Source organism: Dermacentor andersoni, chromosome 3 (assembly GCF_023375885.2).
Source record: "Dermacentor andersoni chromosome 3, qqDerAnde1_hic_scaffold, whole genome shotgun sequence".
NCBI lineage: Eukaryota > Metazoa > Arthropoda > Arachnida > Ixodida > Ixodidae > Dermacentor > Dermacentor andersoni.
In genome coordinates this window covers 166,272,997-166,299,786 of record NC_092816.1, presented here as the reverse complement: position 1 = coordinate 166,299,786, position 26,790 = coordinate 166,272,997, and the positions used below count along the sequence as shown (strand labels likewise).

Below are 26,790 nucleotides of genomic sequence, written 5' to 3'. Positions count from 1 at the left end.
ATCATCAGGCTCTGTGTTGGCTTGCCAATTCAAATGACTTTTCTGCGCCTAGCCGGGTAGAGCCTGCGACTGCAAGATTTCGACATCACTGTGATATACAAGTCCAGATCAAAACGTTCTAATGCCGACTGCCTCTCCCGTGCTGAAGTTAACCAAGACGACGACTCTTTCCTAGGGACAATAAGTGCCGACGACTTCGCCGAACAGAGTGAGCAGAGCGAGAGCTAAGAAGCCTTGTCGAGTTACTGGAATGGATCCCCGACTTTGTTCAAAGGGTATTTAGGCACTGAATGTCTTTGTTTTCGTTGCAATATGATGTCCATGCAAAGAAAATTTTTCAGCCAGTCCACGCCAACTCCCTTCTTGTTGCAGCTTCAGCGCTGCGTGCAAGTTCTGAAATTGAAATTATGGGGCTTTCGTGCCAAAACCACTTTCTCATTACGAGGCACGCCGTAGTGGAGGACTCCGGAAATTTTGACCACTTGGGGTTCTTTAACGTGCACCTAAATCTAAGTACACGGGGGCTTTCGCATTTCGCCCCCATCGAAATGCGGCCGCCGTGGCCAGGATTCGATCCCGCGACCTCGTGCTCAGGAGCCCAACACAATAGCCGCTGAGCAACCACGGCGGGTTGCAGATTCTGGTGGTACGGGTGAAAGGCCGTCATCTAGAATCCTCCGAACTGATGACTTGGAAGTTGCTAGCTGGGCGGCCACGTCCTGCACGCTAGCATGCTGGTCTGAGGCCATAAATGCTAGAACATCTGTGCGTTGCTGAATCCTCTGCAGCTATTTCTTGAAGCCGCCGGTTTGTCTCAGGTTTTCATAATTTCTTATGAGTGCCGACGCGTTTGTTGTGCCGCCACACTTCCATGACTGATATACATGTTTTCGGCCTTCCTCTTGTTGCCATTTGCAGATACCAAGGCAAGGATCATGTTTACCATGTTTGCCTTCTGCTTATTAGAGAAAGACATGGCGACCGGCACGAAACATAATGCACCTTTAAACCTTTGCAATGACGTTGCCGATTCGCTATTATGGTGATAGGTTTGGTGGCAAAAAAAAAAGAGGACGACATCCGTGCAGTCTAATTACGCTCAGACAACCGATATCACAGCTTGTTCCCAACTAACACCAAACGCTACGTGTTACTTCGGCCAGCGTCCGGCAGATAAGTCACTAGGTCGATCACGATGTTTTTCTTTATTTCTTTCATTTCGTTCTGGATAACTCAAAGGGAGCCTGTCCGAGGGCGCTGCTTAATGATCCGGGTGGGACCGAAGTCACGGTCAGTCAGTCATATTTCGCGGTTTTTATATGTCAGTCAAGAAACAATTTTACGCAATTAGTATGTCGCTGAATATACAGCAGCCAGATGTCACTTGGCTATGCCTGCAGATGCCTCATTGACAGTTTAAAAATTAGGGTAGTACGTCTCAAGTTAGATAAATAATTAAAATTACTTAATTAATTCTCATTAACGAAAGAATTACTGGCAACTACTCCATTGTACTGTAAACAATATGCAGTAGGTTTTCTTCAAGTAAACCACTGCTCTTTTTTTAAATCTTGGTGCTTGATAGTTAATTGGGGTACCCTGTACATATTTGACCTGTGCATGCAACTGGCGATGTTTCCAGTCCTAATAAATGTTGTAAATTATTAGAATTTTTTTCATGAGTCGTTAGCATTGCTTACTGAAAAGAGAAGCAATACGGGGACACACAACATTCACATGCATTTCAGACGCCATTGATAAAAGAGTCTGCCGAAGGGGTCGCTGAAGTCTATAGGTTTTTGCCATGGTCAAAAAGGCACGCAAAGCAACTTGAAGCGTGTTGATTATACAGCAACATATTCATTCTCTAGTAATGAGCTATCTACACCTTTGAAGAGAATGTTTAATTGGCTACCTCCACCTCTTTCAAAAATATAATAAACTTTGTCGTGTGAGTATATTTAAATATATTGTGTATGTGCATGGCGTTTACATTGGAAATTTCTAACAATGTTGAAGTGACAAAATACGGATGAGGCAGCCGCCACTAGTGATGCTATTGTGCGTTTCCTCCTTCTGTCAGGATTTGCAGAAATAAAGCGAAAGTATGAATTAAAGGCTGTGCACGTCCGCGCCAAAAATGACGCAGTAAGCTATTAGCCCCAGTAAAATTTCAAGTGAGAAAGTCGAGGAAAGGAAAAAGAAACCTCAAATGACGCGGGCGCCAAAGCCCTGATAATGGCACTTTAGGTGTGCGTGGGCGGAGGGGGGGGGGGGGGGGGGGCCGAGAAGGGCTCAACGCCCCAACGCTTCGGCATCGGCCGGGGAGGGGCTCAACGCCCCCCCCCCCCTCCCCCCCCCCCCGTAGTCTGCGCCTATGGTAAAGGGCTTCAAATGCTGCAGAATAATGCATAAAGAAACAAAAGCTGGGGCAGTCACACTTAATAAATGTTTTAACACCATCGAACTAGAAGAAGGAGCCCTGATTTGCAGCGACTGTTCACCTAGCAAGTGTTTTGTACTCCGTTCTTTCCGCACAGGACGCTGCAAAGCGGCAATCACAATGACTGTTCGCTTTGCGCGATAATTGATCTAAGTTGACTAGAATCAGAGAAAAGCAATGTAAGAAATGAATCACGCCAAGAAAAGAACTGGAAAAGAATGAAGCAGATTCCATGCACGCACTGCGGCAATGAATGTTACGCGAAATAATTTGCTGATATCATGGTTACACAGAATCGTTTGGGACTACGCAATGCGTTACCAGGTGAATCACCCTGGTTCTGTAGGAAGAACAAGCACGGGTTTGATGCGAGCGTGCACATAACGGCAGCAGCAACACGACATGGATGACGATCGTGTGACGCTAACGACGCCATGTCTGCGGTGTCCGTCCGACGCGGCCTTACGACATCCCCAGCTAGGTTCCACATAGGTACTGGAATAGCGTAAGCGCGAGAAGTACGGATTGAAACGCCAGAAACTACTACGTGTTATACCGCCATTCGAACTTATGGCTTACAGTGCTTAAATAAACGGTACGATGCAACAAAATCCTATGGATGTTTCATGTGATGCGTCGTAATACAACGATCGCATATGCACTCCGGCGATGAAACGTCCAAAGCTGTTCTAGCCGGTGGCTGATCATGAAGGCGGTAAAGTGTCGCACTTTCTCTAAGTAGCGTTAGCTGCTACGAAGAAAGTACTGGTGTATGTGCGCCGATCCCGGCGGTTATTCGGTCTAGAACAGCTTCTCAAAGCGCGAGTTATCGCGAAGAAACAACATGAAAAAGTGGTACGTGACGCTGGCGCCAAATGCCTCTACGAGGCAGCCAGCTTTGACACGAGAGGAGTGTGTGTGGATAACGTCGAATGATGAGACGTTTTAAGCATGAAATGCTTTAGCTCCCATTGACGGCGACCTTCTGTGACATTGAGCCAGAAACCAGAGCCGTTATCGGAGTACCCAAACGAGAACAACCATGCAAGTTGCGATAACAAATCTAGATTTTCTGGGCAGCTAGCCTAGACCGCATTACATGCGCTACTTACTTCCCAAACAAGTTGCAAAAATTGAGAGCCTTCCTCTACGTGGGCGCGCCCAGCGGTTACAACGGCTTCCCGTTAGTTCCTCCTGACAGCAGCTCCTCAGGATGAAATAAAGTTTGTTGTCTGTCTGTCTGTCTTCCACCCTTTGAAAGGGGAACTCCAGAGAAGCTGGTGCTGTGTTGGGGATTTGCTATGACGAATTTGCTATTATTAGTTGAGTATTGGGCGAAAAAAGAACAGTTACTCGGAGATCCAGGTTGTCATAATTTATTTCATGACCATTGTAGTCATTGCCTTGTGATCACTGTGGTACACCCAAAGTGAGTGCACTTTCACTGCGTTAGTGTGCTTCCAGAAGGTTAGGCCGGTGCAAGATCGGTAACGAGTGGTGGGTATGGCGGCATCGGTGAAACATTTGAGGCCCAACCACTTCAACATGAAGGTAAGTATCCACGCCCCGTCGGATCTGCTCTCACCGACATTGAAATCTCCCACGGTGACGATGGATGTATTTTCGGCGCGCCTAATCTTCCCGAAAACATGCACCATAAACGTTTCGATCGCGACGCGTCCCACACACAGTCCCTTGCTTTACGTCTTCGGAGGAAACGCACGGCCGCAACGCACCCGCGGTCAGTTCACACTGTTGCACATCACTCACGCCGCCAATTACGGCCAAGTGTCTGGCTAGGCAAAGACAGTCACACACGATTGGTGCACAGAGACAATGATGTATTATTATAGCGCGGCTACGCCAATCACGGTGCGCGCTCTATTGCGCCGCACAGGTGGCTGCCGAAGGGCGCGCGCCGCGGTTATGCGCGATTGTCGGGAGAGAGACGGCGCTCGTGGGGAGGAGTATGCACAACTTGGGAAAGAGGCGCGGGCGGTGGAGAGGGGTATAACTGGTTGGTCTATGGCCACGGAGACGAGATCCGCCAGAACCTAGCCATAAACAGCTTCGCTGTAAGAATATGGCTTGCGAATTCTCCCAAATGTTTATTCACAATATCACTCAAGCTGCAGAATCAGTTTTAGTCAAAACAAAAATGGGGATAATTACATGATAAGTATATGCAGAATGAGGTCCTGTAGTTAGAAACTGAAATGGGACCTCCTGTGTATGATTACTAGAATTATTAAAACAACGATGGCGACATGTGAAATTTCCGATAATAAAGGTTTTATCAGGCAGCATCTAGTAAGCTCAAGTTCTATTTGTGATTTCGAATAATGACGCTCAAAAGGAAGATACAGGTTATTATACACTTGATTGTCATCTTTTGGCGCTGAGGCAGAGTTGCCTGCGCTCTTTTCAGAACCAGCGGTCCGTGAGGTACGCGGCGCGTCCGGCGCGCCGGCACCGCTGGTAGCGCCCCGCAGCGTCCAAGCTGGTAGCGTCCGCTGCACCGCGGATGGCTGTTTGACCGAGACGAGACTTTAATGAGCTCTGTCTGCGACAGGAAAGTATTGCGTTCCGATAGACCTATGCACAGTATGGCCAGGTGGGGTGGGGTGTGGTACGGTGTGCCACTGCGAATATGCATTGCACCCGTTTTAATATTGTGGCTAGTATCATCTCCAACCGATCTGCTTTGCCGGTAGCTATTTCATGCTTACACATAGTCTCGATTACGCGAGAGCCAGAATGTTTTCTTTAAGTTCCATACCAGAAACTTACCTGTTTAAATGTGGTTAAAGAAATAGGGGTATATGTAGCCAGTTGTGAGACCGAGCTAGCTGATATTCCATATCGATATAGCCAGCGCAAAAGCAGACGCAGAGCACAAGAACAAGCGAGGACAAGCGCTGGCTTTGTGCGCGAGGTTAGGCAAACATCAGTTAGAAGTCAGCGCTTGGCCTTGTGGCTTCTTCTTGTGTTCTGTGTCTGCTTTTGCGCGGGTTATATCAATACACGTAGCATTGGAAAGCAGGTATTTTCTGTGCAGAAACCATCTGACTATCGAAGGCGTTTCCGTTGACTGTAATAATCCCATTTTCCGGGGGCACATAATACAGAGAACGTTAAAGATAGGCATTCTACTCAAACCACACGGCATTCCATTTTTGTGTCATCAGAACGTGATTTTGAAGAAATTGACGTTACTTTCATGCTTGGGCTGCAGGCGGTATTGCTCAGTCTGTTTATGTATAGACCACTAGATGTTAAAGGTCGATTTACGTACGAATACATTGCGGAAATAATTGTCAGAGAGCCTGATGTGTATATGCACGATTGAGTGTGACTAAAATGTTCGATTTAAACAAGTTTGATGTGGCATCATAACATCGAATTTGACTTTAGCCAAGCAGGAAATAAAGGAAAAAATACTGGAGTTCTCACTACTGTCTATTAATGCGTCAGCATTCTTTGGCTCAGCTGCTCCTTCGCTATGTTTTTTTCTAACGCTACCAAGAACCTACCGTTACACCGTTATAACCATTACTTGCGCAACTTGACCGATTATGCATTTATTTTGCAGATGTAAGACGTCACGGGACGGACGGTTCTGGCTGGGGTATTCGCCAAAGAAGGCTTACGCATTAGTTTAGGCCTTTAGGAAACTGAGGAAACGGTGCGAAACCTCTTAATGACCTTTCGACTTTAACCGGCTGTGATGCAAACTGAAGCCAAAGCAACTTTCACCCCCATGATTTTAATGTGGCTCACACATACATGTGCGAACATTTGCCTCAATTAATAAAATTCAGGGGTCTTGAGTGCCTAACCACAATAAGATAATGAGGCACGCCGTAGTAGACGTCTTCGGATTATAAATTTTGACCACCTGCGCTTTTCTAAAGCGCACCAATCCACGGTACACGTGCATTCTTCATTGTACACTCACTGAAATGCGACCGCCACGGCCAGGAATCGCACCCGTGACCTTTCGCTTCCTTGCGACTCTGCGATCCCTATTTTCATGTCAAGAACGCCTTGTCACGCTTATGCGCGCATGCCGTTCATCACCTGAAAAAACCAGGCGGGCAGCGTTAACGCAAGTAAATGGACGCAATATAACTGACAAATATTCTTGCGAAACAAGGTACCGCAATGACTCGTCTAAGGGCTGCACTTTTTCTTCCATTCTGAAGAGGGGTGGTCCTTAAACGGGACTGAACCTTTTGGTCGAAATGGTGCAGCCTCAGCCGGCGATTCTTATACACACCGGATTCCCGCATGTACCATTGCATCAGAGGTAGAGTGTACTGCAATACGATTGAGTGTGACAAGCGGCTGGGGCGGCGCGTGCTTTGCAGTGAGGCACGCGACGACGAAAAATACTGTGGTGGCGTCGCGACCCAAGTAGATTGGGTCGCATCAACGTCGCGCCGTTGGAAACTGCTGGCGGTACTTCTCGGAAGGGTCATTCGTATACTTCGCGTGCTGGTATATGCGTTACGGCCGCTCAAACGGCGTGCATATTTGAATACAACATGTATTTATGCCTTTGCAATAGATTCCTTTTCTTATCTTCTTTAATACATTTTATCTTTTATTTAATGCCGCTGGGCGATTGCGCGTATTGCGGCCGCAGTGTCCATTTTAATTCTACTATGTTACTGTGCGGTTCCCTTTGGCGAACAAACATTTTTTTTTATCTTCAAGCAGTAAGTATCTCTCGTGTGTATTCTTGTGCATATAGTTTTTCATCGGTAGGTCTAATGAAAGAGCAGGCGGAAAAACACATGAAAACTCCTGCTTGCCGCTTCAAACAAACAAAACATACCTACCTTGTCCGGTGCCATGTACTGAGATTTACGCAAAGTATTCTTACGGAACAAAAAAAAAAAGCTGCAGTGCAACATTTCATCCATGTTTCCGTCTTCCTCGCGTAACAGAATGCGGTTTACTTGGTACGGGTTATTAGGACGTAAGTCTTTACTGGCTCATGAGTGTCCGGGCGCAGTCCGTGGTGGACGCAGGAAAGCGGTGATCACCGGCGAGGGGAGCAAGGAGAGGAGGCGCCATGTCAGTAGCGCTGTGCGAGCGGGAGCGTGGGCGAGCGCGCACATGCGCGTGGGGGTGCGCGCACATCGGCGACAAAGCTTGGAGCCATATGGCTGTGATTGCATGCCATGCTCGCGGCCACGGCGGCGTCCGTTCGCAGAACAGTTCAGACAACAGCAACAGAGGCAGTCATAGATAGGCTTTCGCCTATCGCAGTTTAGTTCAGCAAAGTGCCCATACATTTTGTGTTCAATTGCGGTCGAACCTCGGGCGCAGAAAACAGTTGTAGGTATCCATCATACATATGCTAATCTTTGGCCCGTAAGCCGTGTGAATTTTTTTCCTCCAGTCCGTGTCAACCTCCCTGCGTTCTGCTTTTCTCTTTCCCTCCCTTCTCCAGTCCATGCTTAACAACAACAACGAAAGAAAAAAAGGTGGTGAGGTAGCCTAATAGTGGCCCCATAGTGGATACGGCGATGCGCTGCTAAACTCAAGCTCACAGGTTCAAACCAGGTCGTGGAATTTAATGGGAACGAAATGCAAAACACTCGTGCACTTCTGTTAAGGTGCACGTTAAAGAACCCCAGGTAATGAGAACTGAACAGGGTGCTTCAATCACATCGCCAGACATAAAACACGAGAATTCTTTAATTAAAGAAATAAATAAAGGGAGGTAGCTGCGTCCTTCCGTTCTTTTAAGGGGTGTAACCGAAATAAATTATTCCCGAGTCTGATTTCTAAGAAAAACATGTTGTGCTAATCTTATATTTCATACCTAAATTTAATGCCATTCCCAAATGTACGTCCGCTCAACTAAGCATCTTCTGTATTATAAACGACTCATTTCAGTTACACTGTGCACTATCATAAGGACAATCATGAAGCCATTAAAGGAGGGGAGTGCCTCACATACACGTGGAGATATTTGTGGATCTGCTGCGTTCGTTGAAAAAGATAACTGTGGCACCACAGTGGGCACCCAATTTTAATGGGATGCAGACATGCCGATAGTGTCAAAAATGTTTTCCTTGCTTCAATCAAGTTAGCAGATTTACAGGCTGCCCCAAAACGGGGCGTTTAAATGACCGCTGCGAACTTGTTCGGCAGAATTGATTAGCACAAGTGCGTAATCCTCTCGGGAACTGGTGCGCCTCTGCGCAGTTAACAGCCACGACTCTCCAGCAGCACAATCATTCGGAATAACAATCCATCACTTCCATCGGCCCCTCACCTTCGAGACTTCCTAAAAGCTGTTAGGCGTTGCATTCGAACGGAAACGGCTTTTCTATAAATTTTTAATAGTGAATTCTAAAGACGAATACGATCAGAATAGCAAATACAATTCGATGAAACTATATATTTCTTCTTGTCGGCTGCTGGCACGTTGAAGGAGACTGTTGCGACGTGGGGGGTCATACGGCGAACAAAGTTTCCATGGACGGTGCCGTGCCAGGTGCCGGGAGAAAGAGTTCCGAGCGACGTTTAAGAGAAAAAAAAAGGATTATATTCAGAACAACTACATAGTTGAGATTTACAAAACGGTTCTAACTATCGGAGCACACTATGGTGCGATAGTTAGAACCGCACTATGGTCTTAGCATGTCCGAGTGTCACATTGTTTCCGAGCGTACTCCTCCCTCCCTTCACAGCCGTCTGGATCCGCTCTTTATGCCATGCGTCGTCACTGCCCAGTCTCCTCCTCCAATCCGGTTTCAGGAGACAGATGCCGTCAGGAGACCGATCCCGCGTAGGGAGACCGATGCCGTCGGGCCACCAGGGCGTCGGCAGACCGATGGTGTCAGTAGATCGGTTGCCCCGTAGCAAAAGGTCTTCATAAAAATTTGCAGTGTGGAAATAAGAGCGTACGCGCGCAATCGGTCTCAGGGCCCGCAGCGAAATTACGTCGAATACGCCACGAAGCGCGTGTCCACTGCAATCCAGTTTGCTCGCAGCGCCCACGCAATAATTTGCCACACGTCGCTGAGGCGCCGTTCAGCCCACTCGACCATTGTCCAGTTCACTCTAATCAGAGGCGATCGCGCAGCTCTCGCCATCTAATAGCGCCATGCAGAAGTAAGGAGGGCGCGAAAATTCGCGGATGCACGCGCGCGGCATCGGGGCACCGTCTGCGATTGCTTCTCCGTGGGAAATTTTTTAAATTTTGGGCTGCCAAGTGGGGCATGCCGCCCTTACCCGGGTGCGGCCCTTATACTAGACTATACGTTAGTTCTCGAAGTTTGGTATTTTTTGTTATGAGGTGGTACTGGGCGGAGGAGCTGTAGCTTCATTGTACGTTCAAAAACAATCCCCTACAAGTTCTAATTCGCGAGGAGGTGCCCTTAAAACCAGACCTGTTTTAGACGCTGAAGAAAATGTTCTGGACCGCGTCTCTACTGTAGCTGCAGTGGTAGCAGTGAAGATGACCGCACAGGACAGGCGGCTTTCGTACGCTAGAAGTCATTCAGGCAATTAAAAAAATGTAGCAATTCTCAATCTTTCGGCATTCTCATCTGATCCCATTGACGCCAGAGTAACTTGGTGTGTGTTATGGTGTTTTGTTGGCGAGAAACAGGTAGCGGGTTTGATTCCAAGCCACAGGTGCCTCCTTTTGACGGGTGCGAAAGAGGAAACGCCTCGTGCACTGAAAACCCCTCGTGGTCTAATGAGACATTAAAGGCACATTCACACCGAAAGCGGAGCGTCTAAGCGGACGAGCGGATTTTCAAAGCGGCGAGGCGGCGAGCGCCCGCGCCTGTTCAGACCAGCCGCGTTGTCTGCCTATCCGCGCCGCTGGGAAGGCGGGGCATCTCGCAATTTCTTTAGCAATTTCAGGGACGTGCCGCCATCTCGCGGCACTTTGGGTTTGTGTGCGCACTTTCTTCGTGGGTCGGCGCGCTTCCGTCCGCTATCTACTTCTGCAAAAAGATGAGATCAGACGAAGAAGACGAGATCGTTGGCATTTTACTCGCCACTTGTCTAGTCGATTTTCAAGATTTGTTACAGCGCAATACAAGACAAGGACAAAAGAAGGTATAAAGCGACGACACGGCGCCGTGTCGTCGTTTTATACCTTCTTTTGTCCTTGTCTTGTGTTGCGCTGTAACAAACCTTACTATGAATCCCAACCAACTGGCCCAACTTGCCGTTTTGACGCTTTTGAATAACAGAAGCGAAAAGCCCAGAGAAAGACATTCGTTTACATTCCTTCACCAGCGCTTCCGCAGTGTCGGGTTCTGATTGGCTGCGGCCAAAGCGGCCAACTTATCCGCGCGGAAAAAATCGGTCCGGGCGCGATCCGGCCAAGCGCCCGCGTATTTTCCGCAAAGCGGAAAATCCGCGGCCGCTTGGCCGGATCCGCTTGTCCGCTTGTCCGCTCCGCCTTCGGTGTGAACGTGCCTTAAATCAGCTCCCGATCGCATAATGCTGAAACACTTTTTTCTTTCTTATTTGTTGAACCATACGTGCAAAGCACTCCCCTTTAACAGTGCTTACAGAAGTCAGAAATAGTGAAAAAGGCGCAGTAACTTTAGTATTATACTCCGACTTCACAACAGGAGGTCACATGGGCAAGGAACATTTATTTCCAGCAGAAATAACTAATACGTTTACGTAGGGGTCAGAACATGGACCCGCACGCAACCACCAACACCATCAGCATAGCTGTCATTAAAAACTACGGCTCCCAGCATACCAAATGGTTCTTGTACCCATTTAAGACCATTGGCGCCAGACAATTATTCAGCCACTCTCATCTCATTGCGCCACCAAATTAGCGCCGACCAATCCATCCACGGTACCTACTTAACCTTCTGGCTCGTGCTTCTCCCCAGCGTTTTCCCAGATACAGTCCCGCGAAGAATGATCTTAGCGAGCGCTTTTTGCGCTTCAAAGCATGATGATTCTCTTGTGTCAGGCAGTGTCCATTGAAGCAATATCCGTACTAGAATAAAATACAAGGAATTGGTAATTAAAGATCATGCGCAGAGCTTAGAGTACACAATATAATATTGTTTCAAGTAATTAATTTTAACAATACGACAACTAGCATGAGAGAGGCATTTCAACTGATTAGTTGACGATGTTTCCAATTTACCTGCGTATGTAGCATTAGCCGTCGCCTGTGGCGGTTCGATACATAGTTCTCATTAAACGCAGTGATATTAGAAAACAGGACGGTAACGTTCACGCAAGTTTTATTTTGTAGTTGATTAACTCAAATATGGCAATCATATTTGAACTTGATCGTGGCGTGGTCATGCATATTCAGTGATCAAATATCCACTGCGGTTTTCCGATACAGCTGACTGCATTGAATGATTTCAAATAAGCTGCAAGCGTAAGTCTTGTTAGCTGGTTTGGCATACAGTTTCACGTCAGATATAAGACTAATAGTTTTCTAAACTTAACAAAATAGCACATAAATGAATCCATCTTTTCTCCTGACGCTATGGCAGAAAAGGAGCCGCAGAAAGCCTTGTCTAAGCCAAAGTTTAAGCTATACGAGTGTGGGCCACGCAAAAAAGAAGGATAAAACAAACTTTTCGAAAAGAAACCGTCTTCCACGACAGAAAAATAATATATAAGAGCAAGAACGGATCCATAGTTTATGCCACGGAAACGTAACAATCCTAATCATAATGATTTTCATATTTATGCTTCATGATACCTCCAGCCGTGCTCTGTCCTGCGTTATTACCGATCTGTATCTGCACGTAGTCATCGGTGGAGGATAATTATTAAGTACAATCAAGTGATATAAATAGCTACGTTGTAGAGGCCCTGTTTATTTCCCGCAACGAACACGTGTATTTACTCCAGCTGTTAACGAGCAGCACTAAAGCATCTGACAAGTACCACAAAACGCATGCGTGAATGTTTCATTTGGGGAAAGCTCCGACAGAAAAGCATCCGGTTTCGATAACTCCCGCTCTTCCCACTGGCAGGTCTTTAGACTCAGTGGAGCAGCTTTGGAGTCAAACCGCCCAATCAATGCCCATTTGAAATAGGCCATACATACCTATGCGGTATTTAATTGTGATTTCTAGGACTTCACGTCTCACGGCAACATGCGAGCCTTAAGATACATCGAAGTGAACAGCTCCGAATTTTGACCACGTAAGATTCTTTAACCTGCCCACACCACTCAAGAGGAGAGGTCGTGTTTTTAAAACGCAGGCGCAGTGGTCGGGAAACAGACCTACTATCTCGTGTACGACAGCAGGACCCCATGACTGGCAAACTACATTACCACTTCGTCGTGCTGAATGCATAAAAAAAAAAACCGCAATCTTCCTGTCTAAATTGGCCAATTCTTGCCGACTAGCTATAATTTATTGCATTATTCTGCATGGTTCTTGCGTGGTCTGCCCCTAGAAAGTGCCGTATGACTAAATAAAAAAAAAATTCGAAACATTCCACGCGCTGAATAACTTTCCTACTCATACTGAGAAGCTCGGGTTCCTGCGTCGCTCGAATGCAACATAGTCATGACATTGAATCGCATGCAGAGCTCACGGCATCGCTAACAGTGACACTCTGGACGACTCTTGTGTGACATGTAACGCACAGCAACTATATAGCGCCCTTGACCATCCGTTGGCGGTGAGCAACTGATGCTGCGAATAGCCTCCTGGGCCAAGGGCGCTGCGCAAGGGGTAGGGGCCGCGTCGCATCCCATCATTAGGCGATATTCAGTAACAGATAAAGGGCTTATTAATTTAAGAGGAAGCTTTAGCTCGGGCCTAACTCCGACGCGGCCTATTCAAGTACATCTAAAAGGCAAAAACGTTTTTATGATATAACCCCTGGGCCGATATTATTAAAATTTGTTGCATTTGAGAGAGAAAGTTAAATTATAGTTACTGATGGGAGCGGAATTTCGATTCAGGACCTGAATTTTGTTAAAAAGATTTTCAAAAATTCGAAGGTTTCAAAAATTCGAACTAGTGGTGATGGTTTTATGCGATAGAACGGTGACGGCAACAGCCTCGAAAGAGGTATTCAACTGGACATTTCGGGTAGGAGTGCCACCCCGAACGACAATGGTGTCTCCTCCTGACAAACAGCTAGAGTGTTCGCGGCTCCTTCAGACCACCGTAGAACCTTTAGGAATTTGACTGTTCTTGGGCCCTACGCTAATCCTTCAAGACGGAAGCCCACTGGGGAGAATTTATTTATGTCTTTGATGTCTCGTGGGTTATGAATTAGGCCTCTGCAACCCACTGAATGATGAGAACCATTCCAAATGAATTAAAACTTCTATGTTAAAATTAAAATTAAATTACAATTAAATTAAATTACAATTAAAAGTTAAAGCAATTAAAGTTATATGTGCATGAGCTACTAATTCATTGATGATATGCAATGAAAGGATCACTGCCCTAATCAAGGGTGGTAACCATTCAGGTTACCTGTCCTTTTTCGGCACCGTTACAATATGTTTCTTCATGACGTGCTCGATAGCGCGAATCTCTTGGCGTCAATGACGCCGGGGTTTTCGGGTCGACCTTCATTTCCTTCTCCGAGGCCCTGGATCACCGAGAGGCAAACGCTGAGACGCGCGTCTAGAGCCGCGGAGTTTGGATCAACTTTAGGCCCTGCGGCACTGCAGCCTGCCGGCCCGTCTTCGATGGTATTGGAGCAGCAGCGGCTGCAGCCACCGACGGGTCGGATGGAGTTTCTACAAGATTACCACACAGGGACCCTGTAGACTCCTGAAACTGGTGCGGCGCTACCCCCTGCATAGCTTACTTGAGGTTGGTGCCTTAGCCTTGCCATCGCTTCAAAGAATGCGATCTTTTTCTTTAGAGTGATTAGGATGATTTATTTTTCTATTTTCCAGCAAGGGCAGTTGCGTGAGTATGCTGAATGATCACCCTTGCAACTGACACATTGTGCAGGAGCATTGCTGTTGTCAGATGGATGGTTGTTGGCACTACATTTCGTACATGTTTCTTTTCCTCTACATGATTGCGTTGCATGCCCGAGCCTCTGGCCGTCTAAACAGAGCCTCACGTTTAGCATGTATAGTCGGACGGTGATTTTCAAGCATACTGCGTTAACTGAATCGGGCACAGTACTGGTACCAAATGTCACTATTACAAATTTCGTAAGAGCCTGTTGGTCATTTCGTTGTAGTAGGATTCTTTGTAGCTTAATTACGTTTTGCTCTTGAAGTGCTCCAAGCAACTGTATGTCACGGCGGTTCAGGAAGTCTTCTGATATTACTCCTCTGCCTTTGCTGAGCGAGCAATGTGGAGAGATCGTCACGTTAATGTCACCTATATTGCTGAGTGCAGTGAGCTTTACGACTTGATCTTTCTTTGTGAGTTCGAGGAGGAGGAGTCCGCTTGCGAACTTTGACGCTTTGTAGCCTGGTCTAATCGTGTTTGCTAGGCATTTAGATACAAGATGACAATTTTCTTACAGTTGCCTGGTCCTCCCTGTGAAGGACATGATACTTTGGAAAGGTGTCTTCCTTATGTTTAATGAATAACTGAAAAGTTGCATCTTTGCGCCCTCGCTTTTGAGGATGATCTTTGAAGTTGCGGTAAGCGTTTGCCATGCAAACCTTGTAAAATAGCGGCGATGGTAGCCACCCACTACCGATCCTGACAAGGGGAGGAGGAGGAAGAAGAGGAAGTAAACTTTATTGCTCTAGAAACAGTAATTCAGTGGTCTCGCCGGATGTCTTCATCTTCTATTGGTTGATGACGATCTCCGGCCTGCCTGGTTGGCGCCCCTATTCCAGGGCACCAGTGAGCGTGGCTGCTCGTCGGGCATGATCCACCAGCCTCCGTTGGAGGCTAGGGTCACCGCTGGAGAGCACGCTCTCCCACTGCTCCGCACTCGGATTTTCTATCTTGTGGAATGCCTTATTCGTATTGCACTCCCATGTGATTTGATAAAGAGTGGGTATTGCGCCGCAGCATGGGCATGTGTCCCTGTATTGACTTGGGAATTTTTTGCATAGTACATATAAATTTGGGAAAGTCTCTGTCTGCAGCTTTCGCCAGTAAACTGCCTGTTGTTGAGTGAGTGCATTGTGGGGCTGGGGATATCTGATCCTCGTCCCTCTATGGTAATTTAGTATGTCAGAGTACATTGGGATCACTGTCGTGAAATCCTCAGGATCTCTGTTTAGGTCCGCTCGGTTTGTATGTTCGCGAGCGCACCCTTGTAAACCTTGTAATCACCCTTGTAAACAGGCTGTTTACAAGGGAACGCTGCTAGGTTCGGATAATACCCAACGTATATGTAAACTGGGAGCGAAGCTTCCATAGAACCCCACATGTGAAGAAAATGGTACTCGTTGTAACCGTCGCCATCTACGTATCGTGAGGACAGCTAAAGTTAAGCGAAAAATAGAAAACAAAGAGTGATGTCATAACCGGAAATTGCAGTGACGTCAAGATCTTATACCGCTTGGCGCGAATGTTTGAATTTCTTTAGCGTCCGGCATTACGGCCGCTACGACAGCTGTTATTTTTATTTCGAGGCTGAGGCGAGCTTGCGACTCGCCTCAGCTGAAACGCCAGCGTGTCCTTTAACTATTAGGAGTGGCGCATGCCTTAATGTGAATGTAATTATGCTGTTATTGACGGCAACTGCTCCAGTAGCTTCCTAGGAAGGTGAGCGAATCGGGTGGAAATATATGACACTGGCAAAGAGGTTTCAAAATCAACTTCACGTTTATTAGTCTAGAATGATGCAACCAATATAAGTGACCAAAGAAAACATGTTTCAATAAATGAAAAGTATCATGGCCAGCTCACATAGTAATGCATAGCAGCCTATGCGAACGCTTTGCACAGAATCGTTTGTAATTCCTTGCGACACCATGTATTCATATACAAGAATTATCACACAAGATGACATTGCCCCAGATTATCATTTAGAAAACATTCGACTTACTGATTTTGCTGCCTGTCGGACGCTCAGAGTCTATCGTACGGAGAATAAACGAACGTAGCGCGACGTTTCTTCGAGGGGCGTTCCGAATTTATCGCCACGACGAGAAGACAGGCGCGTCGGATGCCGCAGCGTGAACTTGCACGATAAGAAAAAACCAGCGCTTACACTTGTCGCCAACGGATGCCGAGCGCTAGGTCACGGAAAACTTGAAGTGAAGCGCACGCCACACTTTGAACAAACACGCAAGGAAATAAAATTAGTAAAAAAAAAACTTGCACGAAACCACCGCATGCCGCCGCATTCAAGTGTGCAACCACTCCGAACGGCATGAGAGCTGGCCTGGACAGCCTTGCCAAGTTTTGCGCCAGAATCACTCGTTGATGGGGGTCGCCCAGAAAGAAATAGTAAATTGTGAAATAGAAAAAAAAAAAAAACAGTGCAAGGAAAATATCTGAAAGGGAAAATTTGCTCGTATGCCAGTATTCTGATGAAAAATTTTAGAGCATTTTTTACGCATAGGTTCTCTAGTGCCTGTCTTTTTACCCCTCTCACCTAGTCGCGCTTCAATGTTGCATCACTAATTGATACCCTTGGCGATAGGCTTTGGCACGCTTTTCGTTCCGAGCTTCACGACCTATATAGATGGACCATGTAAAACCTGTAGACGCCCTGCAGCCATACATCACTGCTGTAATCTATCTATCTATCTATCTATCTATCTATCTATCTATCTATCTATCTATCTATCTATCTATCTATCTATCTATCTATCTATCTATCTATCTATCTATCTATCTATCTATCTATCTATCTATCTATCTATCTATCTATCTATCTATCTAATCTATCTATCTATCTATCTATCTATCTATCTATCTATAACTGGATATATTACAAATGCTTAACTCTTCCCGTCCGGAAATTTGGGAGCGATAAGAAACAAACAGAAGACAAGAATGATGAGAAGGCGAGGGCGAAATACGCAGACTTCAGAGGAGGACAGGAAAAGGCGACTGCCGATTTCCTTCAGGCGGATCAGTCTGGAGGTGCCGTCTGTGTGAAGCAGAGGCCAAACAGGTGTGTTGCCTCTGCCGAGGGGCCTTAAAAGTCCGAACACCCGCCATCGGCTCAACCGCGAGGATCCTCCTTCCGCAGACACGGCTAAGCCGCGCATGGCTACACGCGGAAAGGCCCAACCCTCATGTGTGCGGGTACGTGGTGTCGCAACACACGAAACCCTTGCTGACGCAGAGGACCTTGCGGGGGCAAATTCGTAGGTAGCTATACCAAGTAAGGATAGAAGTTGTTATCGGCCGTATAAACTTGTAGACATCTGTTTACTAATTAACAAATATTTAATGTCTAAGCGATATTGAATGAGGACGTAGAAAGAAACACCCAGAAATATTGCTGTCTCTGTGTGTCTGTTTCAGGGAAGAACTGCACCAGATGGGAGGATGCTGACGAGTCGCATCTAGCTCCTCTTTGCTTGCACTCTGGGAAGGGTTGATTGAGTACCGTGTAGCTTTTGGTTAGTTTGTCGTTTACTGCATTTACTTCTTTTTGTATTTTAGGTTAAATCAGCCCATTTTCTTTCCTTTATTGTATTTGAGACCATGCTGGACAAGGGAGTTCCCCTTGGACAGTCGCTCTTCAATATGATGAGCTACCACCTCTTGACCTCTTTCTCCGCAGCGAAGTGAGCAGTATTCTCGTCGTGCTGGTGCCAGTTCAGGCCCGCCAGTTATATGGGGAGGCCGTGTTTCGTTCGTTCTGCCGGAAAGCAGGCTGCGTTGAAGGAACGGTAGCGGGACCGGGCCCGTGAACGCGCTTGCCGGGCGAATCCAGGCCTTCGGAAGCTGAAGTCGAAGCGCAACGACAACGCTGGGCTAATCCAAAGGTTCGGGCTGCCATCACCGAAGCACGACAGCTAAAAAAAAACAAAAAACAAAACTAACCAGCCTCTCCCCAAGGTTGGACAAGCTTGCGGTGCACCCTTGTTCCGGGTACCGGGCCTACCGGGCATCCGAGCAAGAGAGAGACAAGTAATGAATATTTGTCGTATACGAGTTATTGAAGGAGTTGAAATAGTGAGGGCATTGACAGCGATCAAAATTTTATTCGCCGAGGATATGGCTATGGTGGGCTTGGAACTTCCATGGCCCTGTGCCATAAAGCCATATCCTGGCATTTCTTGTGTAAGAATGGCAATCCGTTTCACAGTCTCGAGTAGTATTCTTGACGGACGACTAGGTCTGGTGTCAAGTCTTTCAGGGAAGAACAACCTGCAATTAAAAAAAAAAGTTTGGCAGCGTGTTAAACTCTCTGTAACACTTCAAGGCGAAAGCCTGCTGCACACTTGGTAATGCCTCAAAGGGACTAACGACTGGCCAGAATGTGTTGTGAGACTTTGATGAACATGAAAGGTTCATGATTTATAGTGATAGAATCCAGCATGCCGTTCGCGATTTAGGTAGCAATTGTAGTTTTAAATTGGCAAACAAAGTCTCAAAAACCAGTATGTTGAGAGGTCTGACGGTGGAATCTCGGTGTATCGGATGTAGTAAATGAGATCACTGTACGTAAGTCGGCTGTTATTATGTACGACATAATTATTGCGTAAAATTACAGTTCCTATATTATTAGACACTTGCGCTTTATTATATGCTTCTTAAATCAAAAGCGCAAGCATGCCTGAGGCAGACGCTGAACTACGTACCATGTGTGAACGCATCGTCTTGTTTTCGATCCGAACGGTTTTGTTTTGACTGGTTAAATACCAAAGAAGTTGAACAGGAAACCACGAAAATACGTAGATATTATCGCAGAAATACTTTCACACTTCGCCAACATTATTCGTAGGAACATCAACTTCATAACCAAAAGAATACTTTCTCACTATTATGGCCGCCCTTGTCGTCTGCCTTCCATTAGTGCCAGCGTATAATTGCTATCGCGCGCACCTATAACCGTTTCCAGCATTCTTCCAGGGAATGACTACATCCTGATTGCAGGCCGAAAAATTGATAAAAAATGTTCGAATGCGTTTTCCGCATTACACCTTCATGACTAGACACTCTGACCGGTAAGCTTTCCATTGCATTAAAAAAAAGTGCCATGAAAATTTGTTCTAAGTCCCTTTAAGTTATTCACTCGGGGACCAGACTTCTTGAAAAACATAAGCCTCAGTGCGAAATACACGTGTGCTGCTTTTATGTCGACCTCCTCAATGACACATGCGGGCGCTTAATGGACTGCCTAAAGGTGCAGCATGCTTGTCGTCAGTAAGTGTTACAAATATGCAACACAAGCCGAACACAATTACGTTGCATCATCTCAGTAGGGGAAAGTACTACTCGCGGTCGAAGGACTTGATCGCGCTGCTTCGCGCGGCACATCTCGATTCTCGCTCCGCTGTCGTAGCATCCACGGTCGTAACGTACTTCAGAGGCCTACCGGGCAATACGCTAGAGCCCGGGCGAGCGTCCTCCATCGCCGGCTCTCTCGTTTCGTAGTCGACTGTCGGCGCAACCGCAACCGCCACCGCGTGGCGTAAGTGACTCAACACCTGTTTTTCCGTCTGCGCGCGCCGGTCGTTTCCCTCCCTACCCGCCATTCGCTCAGAAAAGGTCAGGTGTTTTTCTCTCAGCGCTCGCCCTTCATTCCGTCTGCACATGCCCCTCGCCCCGAGAAGGTCACGCGGGCTGCTTAGAATTTTTTGCGCCTGCCGTGCTTCCCTCAAGGTCACCGTGCAATGACCCACTTAAGGCTTTCACCTTACTAAAACATTATACGACGGAATTGCGCGTTCTATTTCATGCCGTGGTTTAATAACGAACGCCAGAAAGAGGGGCTCGTGCCAAGTAATTTTTATGTGACGTTTTTTTATTGCAGTATCGCATTATGCCACGGTCAGACAACTTCCCAATGAACAATGGCCGGCGTGACCATCGGGGCTTATTAACTCAATCACCTAAGTTAAGCTGATTTCTAGACTGAAGTATAGATGTAGCTTCAGGGAAAGCTTTAGCTGTAGTTCAGTTGCACTTCGCCATGGCTCAGGAAACATGAATGAAACAAGTGGCTAAAAACAAAGTGTATCCTACGGCGCAGAGGAAGAGGATTTCTTTGCTTATGAGCTACTTTGCCATTACTTTAAATGTCTTCAGAAATACAGAAATGTTTAACGAAATAAGGCACCAAAGTAAAATTAAAAGACATGCATACATCTGCCTTAACAGATGAAACGAATTGACTTTGTTGTAGGGTGCACCCTATATCCCCACGAGAAATATGAAGGAGGGGACGGCGGTGTAGCTCTGAACCAAGGTATAATTAAATTTACGACAGAGAGAAAAGTTGGCACCAAGCAAAGCAATGTCAAGCCATGCAGTACACTTGTCCGCGATGGCCGTAGCTGGCCGCCCAGATCAACATTTTCTACTACGAGACTCACGGGCCGGGCTGTACATGCGCCCTCGTCACGGCCTTCACAAGCAGCTTTCATTCTGTTTTTTTTTTTTTCCCGCTGACTTCGAACAGCTGGTGACTGCATGCTGTATGCTGCCACTTTGTTTCCCGGGACTGCAATCCCGTATTTTTGTTATCCCAACGTAGTAGATCATATTTGATATCAGGATTTTATATACTAGGAAATTGTAGCGAAAAATTCTAGTGTCTACAGTTACTACAATAATATTACTCGTCTGAATTCAGAAAAAAGAAACGTTTTCTAAGCTTCAGACGTAGTGTCAAAGGCTGTTTACAAGGCCCCAATGCTGGTGCGTGCGTGCGTATTCAGAGGTGTAAACGTGGTGCCTTGTTATTCGAAATTGTCCAGCTACTGACAATATTCTGACAGCACATCTTCAAATGCAGTTTGCTTAGTTTCAATTCTTTAAGCTGCTAACGCCTGCAACAAGCCATTGAACACCCAGGTACTTCTACATGTCTAACCTGATATTGGAAACTTTTTGGGATATGTGCACATTTGAGCTATCTCATTGTCAATGTAGGCCATGCAATAGACTTGCAATTGAATTGTTGTGTCCATGTCTAGGATTAGCCACTTCACGTATCACCGTAGTATGCTCAAGAGCATAGTATGGCAACTATTTCTCATTGCATCGTCATCGTATAATCGTCTTTATGGCATCAGGGTTGTTCTAGTGGCAACTATGGCCTTACAGCCATAGTTGCCATGCCATAGAATTTTAGAGTGTATGCGCCATTGACTCCATTTTTAGAGTTATCTTTTGCTATCTATTGGATGAACGACTCGTCTGCGCCGGCAGAAGATTATAAGAAAAGCTGTGGTTTATAGTAGCCAAGTCTGTAACGGCATCTAAAGCTATGGGGACAGGTATTAGATTGTGTACGGCGCAATATTGCACATTTAACACTTTAGCAATGTTGCCAATGGTCCAGTCATAATTATCGGCCTCTGCATCTTAAGATATCTCGGGGTCCTACATGCCATGGAAATCGGTTTAGGCTAAGCTTTCAATGGTGGTTTTGAAGAACAGTGTTGCTGCTTTTAGCGATTATTTGGTAGCAGAGACTACACAACCTAGCTGGGCACATTCAAACTGGGAAACAACCCCCCCCCCCCCCCCCTCCAGCATGAACTTGGAGTGGTTTACGATGCACATGTTATGCACTAGGACGAATCTATGACGATACTAGCGCGACCCTGATGCCATAACGACGATTGTATGATGACCATTCAATGAGAAATACGGAATAACGCCGAAGGCCTCACGCTAATAGCGTGACCACACTGGAATCGCTAAGGGAAACAGAGGACAATGAAACGCTCACGACGGCGTGATGACGACGCCATGATGACAATTGCATCACGACGACGGAATAACCGCGACGATGTGACAACGCTGACATCACGAACATGGGATGGCGATGCTGAAGTGCAGACGATCGTACGACGATGACGGCGTGACGATATTGTGATGACGGCTGGCCGCCGATAAAATCTGGCCGCCCATAATAATCCCGTGACAAGCCACGAGCCCACCTGTACGTCACGGTCTACGTCATCACCATACCGCAGTGCCAGCTCTACGTAAACCCGACGCAAGAACTGGGACACTTCACTTGGCAGCGGCGGCAGCAGCGGGACAGCACGGCTTAGGCTGTGTCTCCTCTTCAATGCCTCGCAGGTTAGGCACTATGTGCGACTGAATTATTCACGTTGCTTTTTTACTGCTGTTACTACTGCCAAAGTCTTCTTTTTTTCTGTGTCAGTTTGTTTTTGCTGCAATGTCCCCTGAAGAGCAAAAAATGCTGAAAGATTTGAAACAAGGAATTCGTGATATGCGCGCATCTCTGGAGAGAGAATTTAGGAAGGAAAATAGAGAGATTAAGAATAGCCTGGATCATATGAACAAATGTTTTGAGGAAATGTGTACCACCATGAAAGATATTCAGAATGAAAACGCTGAAATCAAGGCTGAGAATGCTTGCCTCACTTCTGAGTGCACACTACTGAAGAAGCGTGTACTGGAAGCTGAGCTCAGAATTGTACAACTAGACCACTATTCCAGAAAAAAGAATCTGGAAATCAAAGGTGTTCCAACTTCACAGGGCGAGAACTTTTCTACCATTCTTAGAAAAGTCGGAGAAGTTGTAGGGGAGCCTATTAGTGAAAATGATGTTGAGATCTGTCAAAGTTCCGACGAGGGATTCCGGGCAGTCCAACATTGTGGTACAGTTCCGCAGCCGATCAAAACGCGACGCAGTCCTCAACAAAATTCGAAAGAAGCGACTGTCAGCCACTGATCTTGGCTACACAGTCTTGTGCTGTGTTTGTCAATGAACACCTGTACTCTGAATTGAAAAAAACTTTTGGGCATGACGATTGCACAAAAAAGGGAAAAGAATTGGCGTTTCGCTTGGACGCGGGACGGCAAGATTTTCGCTAGGAACAGTGAATCCTCCTGGTCGTTGCAAATAATGCATGTCTCTGATCTAGAAAAAATTGGCTAACCAAGGTTTCATCGCTACTAATGATGACGTCATGTCTGGAAGCGCTACGCACGCATTATATCTTGCGCCGCATGAAGTTAGCAGCCTGTATGGCAAAAATAAGAACTGCCTAATTTTTATCCATCTTAATGCGCAGTCTGCCCGAAATAAAGAGGAACAGATTCTTGCGCTCATCGCTACTTTCGGCTTTGCTCCTGACATACTGATCGTGACACAAACATGGTATCAATGTGAATCGGAAGTTCTTAAGTTGCCCGGCTACGCAACATTTTTTACGAATCGATCATGTCGAAGAGGTGGTGGCGTTCTGTTAATGGCAAAAAGCACACCCCGTTGCAACATTGTTGCATCTTTTTCCCTTGTTACGTTGGATTATGAAGTGCTTACTGTTCAGTGCAATGATAATGTTTTCTGCGTCCTATATCGATCGCCAGGATCGAGCACGCAGAACTTTCTGTCTTTTAAGGAAAAATGCTTGTGCTGGGTGACTGATAATGGTTACAAGTTTATTCTGGCAGGCGACCTAAACATTGATTTTTTAAAGGCTTCTACTTCTCGAGAAGAACTTAGCAAGACAATCAAATCAAATGGTTTTGAAAATGTTATAAACAGTCCTACTCGTATTTCAACAGATACATCGTCATTAATTGACGTCTTCATAACCAACATCGACCACTCTAACATTTTATCTGGTGTTGTGAGTGCTGATATAAGTGATCACCTTCCAATATTTATTTTCGTGACCCAGTGTTCATCTTCAACATGCAAACACCGTTTCCCACAAATGGTTCGTGATGTCAATATGCAAAGCCTGAAGTGTTTTCATGAGTCAATATCGCTAATAGATTGGTCAGAAGTGATACGTACCAGTGATCCAGAAACTGCTTATGAATACCTTTGCGTTGGGTTTAAGGATACCTATGATAAATGCTTCAAATACAAAGTAGTTGAACCAGCACGTAAAGCCAAAAAACCATGGATAAATAACAACTGTATCCGTGAAATTCATGCCAAAAACCGCCTCTACAAAACGTTTATTGACACCAGGGCTCAATAAGCTTTGCATAATTTTAAGGTACAAAGCAACAAAGTAAAAAGTCTTTTGCGTAGAGAGAAGAGACAGTATTTGGATAATTTGTTCAATAATGACGTAATAAAGAAAGCTGATGTTGTCTGGAAACGTATTAATGGTTTTTTTGGGCGAGGAGATAAGAACACGACTATAAGAGAAATCACATTAGGTGATAAAGTTTTACCAAATGAGACGCTTGCAAATACATTTAATAACTATTTTACAACCTTAGTAAACAGTGTTCATGATCCTAATTCTTTCAATTATCTTGACTTCAGGACTAAACAATCTGCATTTTTAGAGCCTACTACGGAAAATGAGGTATTTACTACTTTTGTGTCTATCAAAAACCGCAGATTTTTTGACGTCGAAGGATTCGAGATCATACCAATTAAGCATGTCCTAGACTTGATTCTACCTGCATTAGTACACGTATTCAACTTTATATTTTCAAGGGGCTCATTCCCGTAAAGACCAGGTTGCGAAGGTAGTAGTTTTTTACAAAGGTGGTGATAAAAACGAGCTAACAAAGTACCGTCCAATATTTCTGTTGCCCATTTTTTCTAAAGGTATAGAAAAACTAGTACATGCCCGCATGACATCGTTTATAATCAAACACGACCTGATCACTAGTATGCAGTATGGCTTTGTGAAAGGGCAGTAGACAGAAACTGCCTTACTTACTCAAAAGGAAATTATATTGCAGTTGTTTGAACAGCACTTATATACTCTGGGTATCTTTGTTGATTATTCGAAGGCGTTTGATTGTATAAATCATTCTACACTACTGAACAAACTTGAACATTATGGATTTCGTAGCGTATTTCTTGAATTAATACAGTCGTTTCTTGAACACCGTATGCAGCAAGTGATCATAGAACGATATGCGTCGAATTTAAAGCCAGTTCACGCAGGAGTGCCACAAGGAAGAATTCTGGGGCCCCTGCTTTTTTGTATTTGTATGAATGACTTAGTTACTATAGATAATAATGTGGAATTTATTATTTACGGGGACGACACAACTATTCTGGTTACCGCACGGAATTCCGCAGAGGCTATCGGTATCGCAAATGAAGCACTAACAAAACTGTCCTCGTGGTCTACCGCAAATTCACTTAGTATAAATACTAAGAAAACAACAGCTGTTCTGTTCAGACCGAGAAATAGTAATGTCGCTACATACTTAACATTATATCGTAAAAATTCTATTATTCCGATTGTGAATAGTGTTAAATGTCTTGGGGTTGTATTCGAACAACATATGTCGTGGAGCTTGCATGTGGATTTAGTCGCTGCTAAAATATTCCGTGTGAGTGGAATTTTGTGCAGGTTAAGATATTTTCTGCCTAAAAGCATCAATCTTCTCCTATACAAGTCCTTGCTTCTCATTCAAATTCACCATTGCCATCTTGTTTGGGATACTACGACACTTTCTTTTATCACCACATTGCACAGAAATAAAAAAAGGCCGTCCGTAGTATACTGGATATTCCCCACGACACACACACGCGCCCATTTAAAAAAAAAAAAAAGATAAACTGAATTTACTGCGTATGCCTGATATTTACGAGCAAACACTTATTCATCTGTGTAAGACGGGTAATAAATGAAATAAAACGCTAAATACTATCTCAAACTTAAAACGCAGATATGGGAGGCTAAATACGCGCAGTTGCGAACTATGGGAGATGCCACGGGCAAGGACTAATTACACATATCAAATGTTGAGCTTTACGTTACCGTCTTGTCTAAACTAAATTTACACTGTATAACTTTCGTTATTGTGATTCTTTCTTGTCTTTTCTAAGTTTCCGAAAAAAAAGGAAGAAAGTGTGTATTTGTAACAGTGAATTTGGCGAATTGTGCATTGCAGTATGTATCGTGACGCATTTGTAGATTTCATATATGTATAGTGTGCATTAGTAATTAGCGTTAATTCTTTTTTTCTCTCGGTTTCAATCGGATACGAGCACAAGTGTACTATATATACATTCTGATTCACTTGAATTCATTTTACACACACCAACACACACACACACACACACACACACACACACACACACACACACACACACACACACACACGCACACACACACATATATATATATATATATATATGCATTGTGTCTGTCACTCGGGTTATTGGGACTTAGGTGATTCTAGCTGAATATGTAGTAACACCTTACCCTCTTCACTGTCACTGCTTGTTAAAAAGGGCTGCGGACCTTGTCAAGCCATAAAAAGGCTTTTTGTTTGCGGTCCTCAACATTGTGGTGTTGAAATAAAGTGAATTGAATT

General features: G+C 45.4%; 1 protein-coding gene across 2 annotated transcripts in view; it reads right to left on the bottom strand.

Annotated features, from left to right (window-relative positions):
- Positions 1–18,019: 18,019 nt before the first annotated feature.
- Positions 18,020–26,790, bottom strand: part of LOC126524504 (2-Hydroxyacid oxidase 1-like) — a 49,216-nt gene continuing 40,445 nt past the window's right edge. For both annotated transcript variants that reach the window (XM_050172806.3, XM_072286798.1), the window contains one exon: positions 18,020–18,702. In XM_050172806.3, the coding sequence (XP_050028763.1) occupies positions 18,635–18,702 (68 nt within the window). In that variant the 3' untranslated portion in view covers positions 18,020–18,634. The remainder of the gene's footprint in view (positions 18,703–26,790) is intronic.